The sequence below is a fragment of the Leiobunum rupestre genome, chromosome 10 (genome assembly GCF_980474605.1).
Source record: "Leiobunum rupestre chromosome 10, qqLeiRupe1.1.hap1, whole genome shotgun sequence".
NCBI lineage: Eukaryota > Metazoa > Arthropoda > Arachnida > Opiliones > Sclerosomatidae > Leiobunum > Leiobunum rupestre.
Genome location: NC_143393.1, coordinates 1,306,455 through 1,319,075, shown reverse-complemented (window position 1 = coordinate 1,319,075; position 12,621 = coordinate 1,306,455). Strand labels below are relative to the sequence as shown.

General features: G+C 38.0%; 1 protein-coding gene across 1 annotated transcript; it reads right to left on the bottom strand.

Annotated features, from left to right (window-relative positions):
- Positions 1 to 11,254: 11,254 nt before the first annotated feature.
- On the bottom strand, positions 11,255 to 12,388 carry LOC149923336 (uncharacterized protein F54H12.2-like). Its single transcript, XM_090160923.1, has one exon. The coding sequence runs from the start codon at positions 12,386 to 12,388 to the stop codon at positions 11,255 to 11,257; it is 1,134 nt and encodes a 377-aa protein (XP_090017049.1).
- Between the last annotated feature and the right edge of the window lie 233 nt (positions 12,389 to 12,621).

The following is a 12,621-nucleotide window of genomic DNA, read 5'->3' as shown; positions in this document are numbered from 1 at the left end:
AAATCCGATCAAGTCATAGCTACTTGTACTTAAAAAGTCACGTGAATCACTTTTCTAATTGGCGCGCGTCGGTAACCGTAAATATCCCACGCGGCCGACGTCGGCTAGAACTACGTAGATATAAAAGACTTTTCTGTTGCGGCGAAACGTTAAGTCAAAAAAGCCAAGCATGTCTTACATTTAAATAACTCCGAAATTCCCGTAAAATTAGCCACTGAACGAACTCCCTGTACTGCCCCAACGAGAATAGAACTAAATATTTGGAAAACAGAATTCGTTAGAAGAGGGTCCTGGTTGATCGAAACTATCTGACGCGACTTCTTATTCAAAGTTGCGCACGACTGACTCTCTGCCAGAGATTTGTTATACAACATAAATATGGCGGATAGAAAGGAATTACCGTCAAATCTATAATATCAAATGCCCCTCTGCCTGTGCTTTTTCCACTTATATATGTTCTCTCGTTAAAATCTAAACGAAATAAAATTTTAAATCGGGAAAGCCAGAAATAACCAACTTTTCGAAAACAAACGCGTCCCCACTTATGTTTGAGAAGAGAGAGTTCGAATTGAAACCCTTAAACGCGTGAGGGTGCGTTTTGTCACCTTTCCCGCCTTACCTTCTGCCATTTTGTTTCGCGGTGACGTTAGTAGTTATGTGCCGTATTCCTAGCCAAAAGGGGGCGTGGCTACCGCGTCCCCAGCTGCGTGACGGGGGGGGGGGGAATGAAGCGGGGAATCGCGATTCCGCCCCCCCTCGGGCGCGTGTCACGCGCGCGTGACCTGAATAATTAATGAGATTAACAGGTGTTAATTAGTTGACCTGTCAATCAAGTAGGTAAGCAAGTGTTTTAAAAAGGGTGCATATTAATGAGCGTGGTATTGTTTAACTAGGTGGATTACCGTTATGGGTCATTGACCTGTTAGATAGTAACATGTGTTTAGGATCATCAAGTAGTTATATTATATGTTTGAATATTAATTTTTGGCGGGAAAGTGTAAGCGTCGCGTGTATAAAAATCAACAAGTGGTTAAACTCTTTAGGTTTATTAATGTACACTTATGTTTGACATGAATATTAATATATGGCTTAAGTTTGTACCTTTATAATTAACCGTTAGGGTTCATGACCTGGTAGCTATATGGTTGTTAAAGTTTTGGCGCGAATTTAACATGTGTTCTGAAGACCGTTAGAAATTGTAAGCGTCGATTAACAAGTAGGAATGGTACGTTTTAACCAATCTGTATGAAAATGGTTTATATAATACAACTAACGTGTATATTAAGAAAGAGACAAAAATAAATATAAACAGTTTATTTAAATTAAAATTTTAAGGGCGCCACCTAAAATTACATAAATTAGTTGCTAATATAATAAAACATGTTGAATATATTACCCCCTTCCACGATGATTTTGATCCCCGGCGCTAGAAAAAATTCATATTATAATTTCATACGTATTAAAATATATTTAACGAATTACCTTTCCTCAAGTCCAGTACTCGCATTTCCGCCGACAATGACGGGTTGATCAAAATCTCCCGATAGGGAATCGTGGGAGAGTTCGAGGGCGTTGGGGAGTTCTCGGGTGTTGGTGGGTCCGAAGGCGTGGAGGGTGGTGGCAGCGTGTCGGGTCCTATTGTTAGAAATTTTATAAAAGTATAATAAAAAATAGAAAATAATTACTTCGAACTGGTCCTAGGTCCGCGTTTTCTCCTATAATTTAATAATTATCAATTACTTGTTACAGTATATTATCAAAAGTACATTACTTCCGCGTCCTCTCCCCTTCACTACTTTAATGAAATCTGCTGTAGTGTTGGAAGCCCTAAATTTTTAAATTTTTGTTGAAAAGGTTCGTATTAAGACGTTTTACAACTTACATTGTAGTTCAGGAACGAAATGTGATAAAACATGAAAAAATCACGCCTTTTATACCCGGCAATCTTAACCTAAATATTTGATTTACTATAGCTCGAGGTTAGGTTCGTGTATGGAATTTTTCTCGAGAAAACATTGATTTATTTTAAAAAACCGTTGCGTTAATAGAGTACGTAAAAATTGTTACAAAACCATTAGAAAATGGAGTTTCCTAAGCATCCCGCTAGGGGTTTATTTACCACATGTTAATATAAAAAAAAACGTTGCGTTAATAGAGTACGTAAAAAAATTGTTACAAAACCATTAGAAAATGGAGTTTCCTAAGCATCCCGCTAGGGGTTTATTTACCACATGTTGATATAAAAAAACCGTTACGAAAAATTACGAGTACCTAAAACCGTTATGAAAATTAGCATGTGTTATAGAAGTTCCTAAGCGTCCCGCTAGGGGATTTTAGTTTATTACGAAAACTTACGCATGTATTAATAAAAAGCGTTAGATAAATTAGCATGTGTTATAGAAGTTACTAAGCGTCCCGCTAGGGGGTTTTGCGACTATAAATAGAGGGACGCGCTTTATTTGCATTTATTTCACAACTTGCATTCGACTTGAAGAAATTGTAAGTAAATTTTAAAATTTGGGGAATTACCTTTTTTAAATGACCGTTTATTGTTAGGAAATTATTCTGGCACGATGGACTTTGACCGCAAAGTAATAGTTTATTAATTCAGTCTATTTTTTATACCATTTAATTTAGTTTATTTTTTAGAACCAATCCGAAACACCTCCCTGCTCCCAGGTCAATAAGGTCCGTCGTCGATTAGATTTCGGAAACAAAGTAAATATTAAGAAAACTCGTTTCGAAGTAGACATCCCGAAGAATCAACCCGATATCATAGATTTAACATGCCACGAGGTACTCGATAGCCCTTCGAAACAATCGCCATTCAAACCAGTTGATGCGCCACCCAAAAGCACCCCATCTCAACCAGGTCCATCTCAAGCCGGTCCATCTCAAGCCGGTCCATCTAAGCCAGTAGACGACGGCTGGACAGATATAGTCGTAGAGTTTTCCCGCCATAAAAATTTCGGGATAAAAATTGCAAGTTTCAAAAATAACTTGTATTTAGATATAAGGCGTTACGTCAAAAATAGCGATCGGCCAACCGCGACAAAAGACGGCGTTTGCGTCAAACTAGATTCGGCGTATGAGTTAAAAGAGTATCTAGAACAGATAGTTTATGAAGAAGGTGATTTTCAACTAAGAAACGATAAGGTTGAAATTCTAGCGGGTCGGCGAGGTGAAGTTCTAGTTTACAAGAACCGTGGACGTCACTACGAAAAACTATTAAACTTGCAGAATTCCGGCGAAGTTTACGACGTCGCGACAACGATTCAAACCGTATTAAATATTTACGCAGGACTTTAAAAACACCATGGCCCTCGATCTTAGCACCCGTTTCAACCCTAAAAATTTTTACTCAATAGATAAAATCATTGCCAGTTCTTCTCGAAAGTATAGGTGTAAATCTATGCTATTCGAGTGTAATTTTAAAAATTTAGACCAATTAAACCACGCGGATATCAGTAACCAACTGACCCGTATTTTCCAATCAATATTAGATAGAATTACGGCCGATAATTTAGGCTACACGCGCGTCAGGGTGGTGGTAATTTCCGATGAGCTGCAAGATCCGATAAATTTCCAATTAATGAATATCAATGAATTGACAGCTGAGAGAATTTTAACGGGGATTGAAAAGGTAGCGCAGTCCGTAAAAACCATTTATTTAGATTCACCCCTCCGATTCGACCTAATATTTCTTCAAGATACCCCTATGAGAGGACTTCCTCGCAGTGTTAGAAGCAGAAGTTATGAATGTTTAGATCAGTATATCAACCAAGGTAACACATTTATTCCCATTAGAAATACGGACAATTTATGTTTTACGAGAGCCCTGGCGGTGGGAAGAGTTTTGGCCGACTATCAGCATTTAAAAAGTTTAGGACTGGGTGCTAGTTTTAATCAAAACGATTTAAAGACAATTAGAAATGGGGAAAAACCCGAACAAGAAATTCAAGCTAAAAAATTACACGCCCTAGCGGGGGTTCCCGAAGGCCCCGTAGAAATAATAGACATTAACCGATTCCAAAATATATTACCCGACTACCAAATTATATTAATCTCGGCGGACGATAATTTCGATAAAGTGTTTATTGGACCCTTTAAAGAAAAACAAATTTTCCTCTTAAAAATTAAAGACCACACCCACGTCGTACGATCTTATTCGGCCATGTTTGGGGCGCAATCTTTCTGTAAATTTTGTCTTACCCTGTTACATAATAGCAAACAGAAAAAAAGTCACGACTGCGGACCCAATCTTAAATGCCGTCGATGTCGCGGCCCAGAGTTCCACCCCAGTATAGAACAGGCTACCCGTTGTCATGACTGTAATAGGTATTTTGCCGGACCAAATTGTTTCTCCCAACACGTAGAACTAGGAACCTGTCAGGTTTTAAAACGGTGCTTGAATTGCGGGAAAGACTATGAAGGCAATCATAATTGCGACAACAAATGCGCTTTTTGCAAAATCGAGCATCCCAAAAACGAGTGTCACGTCCGCCCATTAGAAATAAAATCAAATGAGAAACGACTATGTTATTTTGATTTTGAAACCATAACGACTGACACTAAAATTAGACCAATTTTAATCATTTCCGCGATGCAAGAAGCGCCATTTTCGACCAATTATGATTACCGAAAATTTCACGGCTTTGATTGCGTTCAAAATTTCCTAGATTATTTATTAGCATGCCAGGTGACAGTTAATGGTCGGAAAAGAGATACGGTTACGAGGCCGGTCTTTGAAAACGTCATATTAATTAGCCATTTCGGGAGTGGTTTCGATACGTTGCTTATTCTTAACGGTCTATTAAAACGAAAGATTAAACCCGAGATAATTTATACCGGTTCCAAAGCCCTGGGTATGTTTCTCGCCCAATTTAAAATAGCCTTTATCGATAGTTTCATGTTCCTACCTACAGCCCTTCGAAATTTCTCGAAAACTTTTAAGATTGTCCAAAAGAAAGGTTATTTTTGTTATTCATTCGCTACGGAAAACAATTTAGATTACATCGGCGCCCTCCCCGAGAAAGAATATTTTGGTATCGACAAATTTACGGACGAGGAAATCGTGGAATTTAATCAATGGTACGATTCCCAACGTTACGTCGTTTTTGATCTAAATAAAGTTTTAACCGAATACGCGATCGATGACGTTAAACTTTTACAGAAAGGATTCGATAGTTTTAGAAATTTATTTTTAAAAACAGTCGATTTTGATTTGTTAGGGTCAAACGCCATAACGTTGCCGGGAGCCGTCACAAATTTATTCCTTAGTAGATTTGTCGAACCAAACACTATCGCGATTGTTCCGGGGACGGGTTATAGGAAACGGCATAGTGTCAAGGCCCTAAAATGGTTAGCTTATTTGGAAAAAAAACTCAACGTGAAATTTCAAACGGCGCGATCGCTAGGTGGAGAACATGTCATTTACCCCTATCGATTAGACGGTTATTGTTCCTCGCCCGAAATAATTGCCGAATTTTACGGCTGCCATTACCATAAATGCCCACTGCACACTGACCACCAGGCTTACGATAAACAGTTAAAAGATTATAATTTAAATATTTATCTCAAAACCCTCGACCGCGAAAATTTTTTAAAAAAGGAAAGGCCTAATGCACAGTTTATTAGTATATGGGAGCACGAGTATGATCAGTTAGTAGAAGACCCAGCAATTGCGAGTTTCTGCGATTCCCTACCCTTTACCAAACCGATAGGAGCGAGAGACGCCATTCGTGGGGGGAGGGTCGAAAACTTTGTAATTTACGCCGAAGCCACTCCCGATCGACCAATCAAAGTCGTGGATTTCAATAGTATGTATCCGTCGGTCCAGATGAGTTCCTATAAATATCCCAAATCAAGCCCCGAAATTATAACTTGTAACTTTAATTTTTCCGTTAACGCTTATTTTGGTCTGATTAAAGCTACGGTGTTGCCACCTACCAATTTAAACCTCCCAATTCTCTCAGCTAAAATTAATAGTAAAATTTATTATACTCTCTGCTACAAATGTGCAGCTGAACAATGTTTCGAATGTACCCATACTGATCGAGAGCGTAGCATAACCGACGTGTGGACGACTCCCGAGTTTTATCTAGCGATAGAGTACGGTTACAAAATTATTACAATTCACGAAGTACATCATTACCGAGAGACATTCGATAAAGATTGTCCGCTATTCGATGACTATATTCGGCTTTTTTACAAAATCAAAGTTCAAAATTCGTCGTATCCAAAAGACATAATTACATTAGAACAAAAACTTAATTATTTACGAGACTTTAATGAAATTGACGGGTTAGATTTAAATTTAGACGATATAACCGATAATCCCGCTTTAAAAGCTATTGGCAAACTTAGTCTAAACAGTCTGTGGGGCAAAAATTCCATTAATTTAAATCGAGGCCAAAGTGTTTTTATTAATTCTTATAAGGAATTAGTCGAAATTTTGGCCGATAAAACCAAAGAATTAACGGATTTTAAACTACTAGACGATGATATAGCCTTAGTCACCACTCGTTTTCGGGAAGACTACGTTCCAACTTATCGGAAAGGGTCACCAACGATAGGCGCGTTTGTAGCCAGTTACGGCCGTATTAAATTATACAAATTAATGGCTCAAATTGGTTCTAATTTAAATTACGTCGATACTGATTCTGCTTTTCTTTATATGAGTAAAGACTTAAATATTCCGCTAGGGACTACCCTAGGTACATTAGCTGACCAGTATCCCAATGAAAATATAAAAGCCTTTGTTTCCTTGGGATGTAAAGCTTATTCAATTTTATTCGAATCTGAAAAGATTGTCACTAAACTTAAGGGCATTACATTGACTAAAAAAAATCAGTCAATTGTCAACTTTCAAGCTTTGAAGGACCTCGCTACACGCAACCAACAATTGAAATACAGCGTCGAAGTCCCATTTAACGTGAAACGTTTAAAAACGGGGCAGCTATTCCAAAAACCAGCTGAAAAACTCGTTGGATTTACGTCTAACAAGCGAATCTTCAAGAGCGACGGTACCAGTATTCCCTTCGGCTACAAAAATGTCAGTAACGCGGCTCAAGTTTAAATCGCCGACCACGTTCCTCATCAGTGGACCGAGTCGATGCGGAAAAACAGTTTGGACTTTTCGGCTTTTAAAAAATCGACACACGCTGTTCGAGAAACCTCCCGAGCGAATCATTTATTGTTATAATATTTGGTCGGAAAAATTCAATGAGCTTAAAAAAATTATACCTGATATCGAGTTTCATCAGGGTTTATTAAGTGAGAAACCGGAAGAAATATTTGATAGTTCTATAAATAACTTGCTCGTTCTCGACGATCTCTCTCAAAGTTGTTTAAATAACGCGTACGTTTCGGAATTATTTCGTGTTGGTAGTCACCACTTAAATTTAACTATATTATTCTTAACCCAAAATGTTTTTGGTCAAGGTCGAGCGGCTCGCGATATTAGCTTGAACTCATCGTACATTGTTCTATTTAAGAGTCCGCGTGATCCTAGTCAGATTAAATGTCTCAGTCGACAAGTATTTCCTAATAACCCAAATTTTCTAAGTACTGTGTACAATAATGTAACTGCTTCTCGACCCTATTCTAATATTGTTTTAGATTTAAATCAAGAAACACCAGAACATTTCAAAGTGCGAACAAATTGCTTATTTGAAGAGGGCCCAATGATAACTTTTCTAGAGTAATGGTGACGGGTTTAAAAATAATGTTTAAAAAAAAATTTATTCTGTTAAATATATTCTATAAAAAATATGTGAAAATGTTTTCATTGTATAAATTCTTTGTGTTTTTTGAATAAATTTGAATGTATTTATAAAATTGTTTCATTACGTAAGATGACTTGGCCACGAGCGATACGGGAACATAAACCTTATTTAACGCTCATTAAAAAAGCTTCCCCCAGTCAGCGCAAATTTTTAATTAAAAACGCTAGTCCCGAACAATTAAACTCTATTTCTAATATTTGTCTTAATATTACCCGGGGGGCGCTACCTGTAGGCGCAAATAGGAAAAAAATATTACAGCGCTATAAAGCGTGCATCAGAAAACTTGCTCGTAAAAATTTAACCGACTTAAACCGTCGAAAAATTCTAATATCTCAGCGAGGCGGATTCTGGGGTGCAATTCTCGGTTCATTAATTCCCGTGGTTCTTAACCGTATTATTAATCGATGAAAAAATTCGTTTTAGTCCCCGCTGATAGCTATTTTAGCGATACGGCCAAATTAATAGACATTATTCAAAATCAAATGAAAAGTATCATAAATAAACCGATTAAAGTAGGGAGTGAGGAGGATACGTTACGAGAGTATTTAACTATGCTTCAAAGGTACTTTAAAATTAAAGAATTTCAAGGAGTCCCCGCCGTTCGTTTAGAGCCCCCAGCGATGCCTCCTCCATCGAATACGTTAGCTCCTCTTCTCGCACCGGCGCAGATTATACGGCCCGTGGCCCCTCTTCTCGCACCGGCGCAGATGATACGACCCGTAGCTACACCAACAAATTCTCCGAGAAATGTCTCTCGCGGTTCCCCCGTTTCACCCAGTACTACGTTGATTTCTCCCGATCCGATTCCCGTTTATCTACACGCGGAACCGAGACCCCCTCTTCGACCTACTCCCCCAGTCCCGGCGTTTCTACCGGATCATTTGATAGCGGAGTCAACACCGAATATTCCCGAAGCCGTCCACGAAGCACTCCGCCGCGAGTTTGATCCTCTTTCAAGTAGTACACCACGCCGTTCCGAAAGTACCAGTAACATAAGGAACCTCTTCAATACGTCTGAAGGCGCGACGGGTACTACACGAGACAGCGACGTAACGTATAGGCCATCGGCTGAAAGCGTGGAGAATTTATCGGAGGCTGTGTCTCTACCATTTTCGGATAAAGATTTGCAAACGAATGAAAAGCACGTGAAGAGAAGACTAAATGTTCGCAAACCTTATCCGACACCTAAAAACAGACGCCGCGCATTAAGCCCTCTTAAAAAATGGAAAAATTGATACAATAAAAATTTATTGATTACAATATTTATTTTCGTGATTCATTAAATGCAGACACATATTCCATAACGAGATTATGTCATTGATATATAGAGTATCATTATACATATCTAATATTTCTCTATAAGTATACCCCGAACATTTACATACGATATAAAATAAACAATGAGCACCGCATGTTTCCGAGTCAATCGGTTGGATAATATTTTTATTATATACCCACTTTTTAGCTAAATGACCCAAGTTAAAATTGTACGTAACAGGTGAATTTCCAAACGAACAGAAAAATTCTCCCTTTCCCGATTCAATAAACACAGCGACCCAATGAGAACCTGGTTCCGTCGAATCGTCCGTATTTATAATAAAACAATACGTTTTCTGTTTCGGCGCTTTTTTGGGAATCGCGTCTTTGGAAAATGTACCAATGTAAAATGGGCGCGTTCTATAATCACATTTCAAAAATTCATCAAGCTGATTAGTATTCATGATAGAATCTTTTGTAGTTCTTCGGGATAGAATGAACCCAAGATGACTTGATTATTTTGATCTTGTATGACGTAAACAGGACGAGGTCTATTAATCACTCTCTTAATAGTAAACACTTCCTTCGACCAGTACCCCTTGTAGCCTTTAGTAAACGCTTTCGGGGCTTTTGTTAATCGAACACGTTCACCGACTTTGAATTTGGCTTTTTCCCTAATTGATTTTTTACCGTAAAGATTTTTCCAAACTAAATGCTCATTATCAACCGTTACTTCACACGGTTTGAACCCGGTCGACCTGTGTACACTGTTATTATACGATCTAACAATTTTCGGTAAATCCTTAATGAAATTTGGTTTCTTAGTTTTAGTAATTAAACGATATATTTTGTTCTCGAGAGTTCTATTGGCGCGTTCTACGATTCCGCATTTTATGTCCCCGTAACTTACAAAATGTTTTATATCGTTCTTTTTTAAATAATCCTGTACGGTCTTATTAAGAAATTCCTTTCCTTGATCCGTATTAATTTTCATGGGTTTATTAACTTTGTGAATTTTTTTTAGCGCCTGTAGAACGTCTTTCCCGCTCTTTGTTTTCAAAGGTAACGCGGATAAAAAGCGCGATAAAACGTCAATGTTAACTAAAATATAATTATAATCCGGTTTCAACTCGTCCAAAACTATTAAATCCATTTGATGAATTTCATTCAGTGACGTCACATATGTTGGTGTACGAGCAAATTTAAGCTTTCGGTCTCTATGCAACGTATAGGGGTCTTGCGTTAACAACCATTTTTTAATTTTGGTCTTTGGAATTAAGGGCAAACTTTTTTCTAATCGCTTGACACCGCCTAATCCCCCTGGATTTTCAGGATCGTAATAGACTTTCTCTATGGTTTTATTCATGGCCGCGCGCTTTGACCTTTTAACTTGTAATAAAAATTAAACAAACCATATTCTTAAATTTATACCCTTTATTAAAACAAAAATTCTGTAATAATTTCATTTACATCGTTAACCATTGCATGAAATAAATTATGTATGTTTAAAGAACAATGTGGGTAGTTTTCGTTAAAATTATTTAGAGTCTTTTGATAATTGACCAGAGGAAGAGCTCTTTTCACATTAGCCTCAAGCCTTTCAGACCAATGCGAAGCTACGGGAAGGCACGTAATGTCATGAGCCAATTGAAAGTGACATGCTGTATTTTCACAGGATCCCGTTAACGACATTAGAATCTCGGTTAATTCGTCTTTAATACATTTCTTCATACACTGGTAACAGTTTTTTCTCTCCTGAATTTCCGTATTAAGACTTAAGCGAATAATTTTTAACCGCTCCCAGCTTGTTTTACACATTGCAAAACCGTTTGAAGTCGAGTACAAGACATTATACTTGTCATTAGCTCCGCGGACGTGCGAACGCAAATCAATAAATTTACCTCTTTGACATATAAATCCTTCGAGTTTTACGTAATCGGTTAGCCAACTATGAAATCGGGTTGGGGGTTTTGTCAAGTCAAAGAATGTGTCAATTTCATCGGAAAATGTCCATAAGTTTTCCCAAACGTTAAGATTAAATGAAACGTATTTTCTATGCCCTTGGCGTTTAATTTTAAGATCGGTACCCGGAATGTCATTTGAAAGAAAAATTTCCAGTTTATCGGAGAGATAATGAGAGCGTGACATGGTTGAACGATTGCAAGCGAGGAACTGTTAAACCGCTTAAGGTAAAATGCTTTAAATGGGTTTTATTCGGCGTTATAAATTACTTTGCGATCGCGTGTTATCAAAATCTCATTATCGAATTCAAAATACATTATACATGTCACATTATGTGTTAATGCGTTTTTAAATTGCACATCGAGTCGTAAACTACCGTCCTTTCTAAGAGACATATAATCCCCACTAGCATTGTTGTCGCTTGTTAGATCGAATAGATACATGTTATACCCGGATTTAAAATTTTTAAAACTTATGAAATTACCACGGTCGGCCCCATCGATCCCCATCGCGGAAAATAGACTCTGATAAGGTAAACAATAATTCCCTTCGTCGTAGTCCATTTGGAACCCATCGGGAGGATAACGACCAGGACCCACCGAGAGGGACAAACCGGTCACGTTTAAATGTTCAAATTGTAAACTATTACTATTCAATGACCCGATAAACGCATCTTCCTTGACAAAAACCACAATAGCTCGTTTCGGTAATCTACCTAAAATGATGTTATCGCGGTTTATACTCGTTAGGCCTCTCGCTACGCTAAAATTTTTAACAATCGTTTGCGTTAAGGGAAAGATAGCTGGAATATCTGATTCTAGCATTTTTGCATGCGCCAATACGATTGAAGGATTAACTTTAACTTTTGTCACGTACAAGTACGCTTGGTCTATAACTAGTTTATAATCCTTGCCTGCTTCCATAGACATGACGGTAGTTAGGCGCGGGCTTCTAACTAAACGAAATCGTACCGGAACTTGGTTTAACATAAACTTATTAATTTTGCAAATATCAACAGACAAAGGCCCCATTATTTCAAAGGATTGCGATTCTTTTGATCTTGAGCCTCGCTTCAGGGCCCCGTTGGACTCTGACTTGAACGTATCTAACCACATTTCCGAAGGCTTGGTCGTAGAGTCCATATAAAAGAGCCCATTTTGGAGTTGCGAATTTTTTGCATCTTCTCCATAGTTGACTAATTTTTCAATGTAGGAACTGTAAGCGTAGCAGTTGTTCGCTGACTGGGTAGAAGTATCCCCGAGATAACAATCGCATTGACTAAAAAGCGACCCTATAAGATTATTCGTTGGTGCCACTTTTGTTTCAGCGGCTGGGACATTCGATCCATCGTTATGTAAAAGTCTCAGTTTCAATTTTAACATAGTTTTTGATAAATCCATATATAAATCTTCCGACGCGGGAATAAAAAATTCCAGAGGGCCATTGTCCGATAAATTGTTTGTTGGTAAATATCTTATTTCCGTTGTGGTAATTACATTAGTATTGACCAATGGGCGTTGAAAAATATCCAGCTGACTTAGCATTCCCTCGTAAACCGCCATTATTATCCTAAAAAGTCAAGTTTGGTTCTTTTTGTAACTCTCCGTTTGGACAC